The sequence below is a fragment of the Sprattus sprattus genome (genome assembly GCF_963457725.1).
Source record: "Sprattus sprattus genome assembly, chromosome: 6".
Lineage (NCBI taxonomy): Eukaryota > Metazoa > Chordata > Actinopteri > Clupeiformes > Clupeidae > Sprattus > Sprattus sprattus.
Window position 1 is genome coordinate 17852546 of NC_137925.1, and position 4334 is coordinate 17856879.

At 41.8% G+C, this 4334-nt stretch overlaps 1 protein-coding gene across 1 annotated transcript in view; it reads left to right on the plus strand.

Annotated features, from left to right (window-relative positions):
- Positions 1-403: 403 nt before the first annotated feature.
- pmt (phosphoethanolamine methyltransferase) overlaps positions 404-4334 on the plus strand; it is a gene marked incomplete at its 3' end in the record, with an annotated part of 5460 nt that continues 1529 nt past the window's right edge. Inside the window, exons 1-10 of the mRNA XM_080840537.1 lie at positions 404-465; positions 851-879; positions 970-1162; positions 1997-2152; positions 2347-2483; positions 2727-2872; positions 3177-3365; positions 3808-3897; positions 4022-4111; positions 4205-4327. Of these exons, the coding sequence (XP_080696663.1) occupies positions 870-879; positions 970-1162; positions 1997-2152; positions 2347-2483; positions 2727-2872; positions 3177-3365; positions 3808-3897; positions 4022-4111; positions 4205-4327 (1134 nt within the window). The 5' untranslated portion in view covers positions 404-465; positions 851-869. The remainder of the gene's footprint in view (positions 466-850; positions 880-969; positions 1163-1996; positions 2153-2346; positions 2484-2726; positions 2873-3176; positions 3366-3807; positions 3898-4021; positions 4112-4204; positions 4328-4334) is intronic.

Genomic DNA, 4334 nt, shown 5'->3' on the forward strand with positions numbered 1-4334 from the left:
GTACCAAAACAAGTTGGCTATAAAACCATACCCCAAAAGGTGTCAAATTGTTGCATAGTGTTACTTTAAAGAGAGCCTTTAGAATAAAAAAAAATACACTTTGCTCCACTTCGTCCTCTTCTGGCTCTGCAAAATTATATGGGGACTGGAAACGACAGGCTAGGTTTCCCCTGCCGCATGAGGCAATATTGCGCAATCCTAGCTAGGCACATTACAATAGCGTTGGACGCGTCAGCACATCCATCCGAGGCGAACGGTCGAAGCCTAATTTAAAATATATGATCGCTAAAGTGGAAACGGGACTAACTGGCAAGAATCTGAACATATAGTCAGGATTGCATCATTATTTAAATGGACACATCTGTTCCAGGTGGTTTGTGCTACATCTCCGCTCAGAAATCAGAAAGGACCTCCCAGCCACACGCATCACGGTAGCTTTATCAGACAGCACGATCAACTCGCAAGGTAAGGACAACGGGGGAATTCCCTTGCCAGCTCTATAGCCTACCTGACATCAATCGTACCATTTCAGTAATATAATTACTCATGCGTAGCCATCCCCTCTCTCCACCCCTTCACAGCCGGTGCATTGGGATGGTCAGTTTAGGTTATCGGGACATGCCGCCCTTATGGACTCTCAGCATACAGCCATACATTATTTAAAGAGCGTGCAGTGGCTAACGTTGCCAGTGTAGGCTACCTGCTGTGATATCTATCTACAATAACATTGTACTCTCTGACGTGTTTGTGACGACAGGTGTACATAAAGAGCAGTAAGATTTAAAAAAAAAAAAAAAAAAAACTTTTTTAATAACCCCTCAATTTTGATATTTTTGTAAACACTTCCAAGCGCGTATATCGTTCTCAACATGGAAAGAGGTAAGACATGTTCGCCAAAATAAACGGTCATCCTGCCATGTCATTAGGGATAATGCTAATCTGTGTTTAATAAACGAATATGTACGCTAGGCGCTCACAGCGGAGTAGCTGACCGTCAGAACATGACTGAATTCTGGAAAGAGCATTCCCGACAGGCCACGGTGGAAGAAATGATGCTGGACTCCAATGCCCAGGAGCTCACTGAGCATGAGTTGCCGGAGATCCTCTCCCTTCTGCCTATGGTGGCTGGCAAAGATGTCCTGGAGCTAGGATCAGGGATTGGGTCAGTCCTTCACGACGTCTGTTCTTACTTCCAGGATAATACAAGTACAGTATAGTACTGATATATTACATCATTCGAATTGCTGTAATGTCCACTATTGTAAAAGTATATTGCAAGTTCACAGTCCTGCCTTGTACAACTTGGTTTACTAACAGTTACTTTATTGTTATCAAAGCATGCTCAGTATTCTGTTTGACATTTGATGATTTGCAAATCAAGCAAGGTGACAGCGAGTCTAATATGAATTAATGACTAACACTGTTGACCTAAGGATCGACTGTAGGTAGTGATAGGATGAGGTTCATAGTTAAGACTGAAGCCAAGGTTGTACAGGTGTTGAGGTCAACATTGGGGTTAGGGTCAGGTCATCATAACTTAGGTCAGGTGTGGTCGAGAATTAGATCTGGCTTTTCATTATTCTGTTTCGCTTATATTTGTCATTACATCAGCACCTTCATTATATAAGGACATTCAAGTCAATACCCCTTTGGTAAGATCCTAATGCACATTGCAATACACAATATGAACTTTTCAGATGCAAATGTGTATTCTATTAGCATCCATTCAGCAGATGACAGCAGTATGTATTGTATATTTTTATGGATCATGGTTAGATCAAATCATCAAATCACACTTTATTTATACGGCATATTTCATACCAGGAGGTAACACTGTGTGCTTTAGTGCTTAGTGCTAAGTTGATATGCTGGCATTTGTAAAACAAGTCCACAATAGCATATTTAGAATATTGTTTTTCTAAACAGAAATGGCTTCCATGTGACCCCTTTTAGAGGATTCAGTGTTAACCTTTAATGTGACCTTTGACCCCTCCAGGCGATACACGTGTCACCTCATTGGTAAGGCCCACCATGTGACAGCTGTGGACTTCATGGAGAAGTTTGTGGAAAAGAACAGGAAGGACCACAGTCACCTTGGTAACGCTGACTTCCTCCAGGCCGACGTCACACAGCTTAATTTTCCCCAAAACAGGTACAAGGGTTGAAGGACTGGCAATTTGTCCGTTATATAGTTACTTTAGAATATCTGCAAGGGAACAAAGTTAGGTGATCTAAACACAAAGCTGATTTGCCATTAGACAGTGGTGAACATATTCAATCAATATTCACTTAATAGTTAATCAATATTCACTTAATATTCAATCAATATTCTTTTCTCTCTCTCAGTTTTGACCTGATCTTCTCTAACTGGCTGTTGATGTACCTGAGTGATGGGGAGCTGAGTACACTGGTGGAGAAGATGTTAGCCTGGCTGAAGCCTGGAGGCCACTTATTCTTCAGGGAATCCTGCTTCCACCAGTCAGGTGAAATATCAGATATGCAATTTTATCAATCCCCACCTCACCCTCTCCTATTTGCGTTCACTGATGTAGAAATGTTTTGTCTCATAATGAGGTAGATACTCAGCCTGGTTAAGTACAGAAAACACATTTGGCCAACCTCACTTCCTTCCATGGATGTCGATGGAAAGCAGAAAAAAAATACTGTTTTCTTCAATGAGATAAGCTCTGGAAAGCTCTATGACAATGGTTCTTTCACCTCCTCAGGGGACTGTAAAAGAGATTTTAACCCCACACACTACCGCACCCCAGCCCTCTACAACCATCTGATGACATCAGCAACGTGGCAGGACGACAAAAAGGCCTTTGGGTTTGACATTGTCCTGACAAAAACAGTGCAGACCTACATCAAGGTAAAACATTGAGTTGCACGCATTCAACTCTAGTTACCCAATTACAGCTTGAAATGGAGGGGTCAAAGAACACATTAAGAAGTGGTTCTTATGATACCCAGATTTTTTCATATGGAGTGGTTAGAATTTCATTACATTTAATTGTTATGTAATGCTTTTTTATAGTCATTTAATTAAACATGGGTCATTTTTTTTTTCTTCTGTTGGCAATGAACTGCAAATCTCCCCTCCAGCATAGTTTTTGATCAAAGCTTATTTTCTTTCTGCTTTACTTTCTGTCCATCCTCTCTCTGGCCTGTACCAGATGAAGAAAAACAAGAACCAGGTGTGCTGGCTTCTGCAGAAGGCTCCGCGGGATGACGCCCAACAGGGGGACTTCAGCACATTCCAGCAGTTCCTGGACAACCAGCAATACACGCGCCGTGGCATTCTGCGCTACGAGAAGATGTTCGGTGCTGGTTACGTCAGCACCGGCGGTCCAAGCACCACGAAGGTGGGAGGTGGTAGGAAGACACAACGTTTAGCTAACTGGGGCTGATTTGCACTAGTAACTACTATGGTGGAGTTCTTTTAGCAGTGGAAATGCAATGATCTCTGCATCTTGTTTGGGATGCTTTGTTTTGCTACACATCACATTACCTGACAACTGACTTTATTCAAATTACGATGACAATAGTCAAGTAGAGGCAGGTTGTCATTATTACGCCCTGCAAGATACGACAACTTTTCCCTGCAAGATAGAATGAGGGAAATGACAGACATTAAAGCACTATAAAGGTAATGAGGTAGGCTCACTAGCCTGTTGTTATAATCAATTTCAGTGCAGAAGCACCTATTGACCATTCCAAGTATTATGATATTTAAACTAGGAGCAACTACACATTGTAAGTAACACATATTGATACTTATCCTGACCTTGTCTAAAATCCCAACAGGAATTTGTTGACCTTTTGAATCTCACCCCTGGACAAAAAGTTGTTGATGTTGGCTGTGGCATAGGAGGAGGGGATTTCTATATGGCAAAGGTAGGAGATAGTAGCAGTTTCCTTATGATTGTATTATCATCTTTTAACGTTTATTGTTATAGTTTAAAATGACAAATATTGCATTAAGTCATAAGCTACGAGTCATATGTGTGTTAATTGATAGAACTTTGGCGTGGAAGTCTTGGGAATGGACCTGTCATCAAACATGGTGGAAATTGCCTGCGAGAGAGCAGTCAGCGAGAAGCTGCCACTGGTATGCCTCACGACTCACTTTCAATAACGTCCCGCATACTACAAATGTACTTGCCAGAGGCTGGATTTTCAGAACATGCTGCTATTTTGATAGGTGCACTTCGAAGTGGCTGATGCTACAAAGAGGGTTTTCCCTGAGGGAACTTTCGATGTGGTTTATAGCCGGGACACCATTTTGCACATAAGTGACAAGCTGGAGCTCTTCAAACATTTCTATGTAAGTG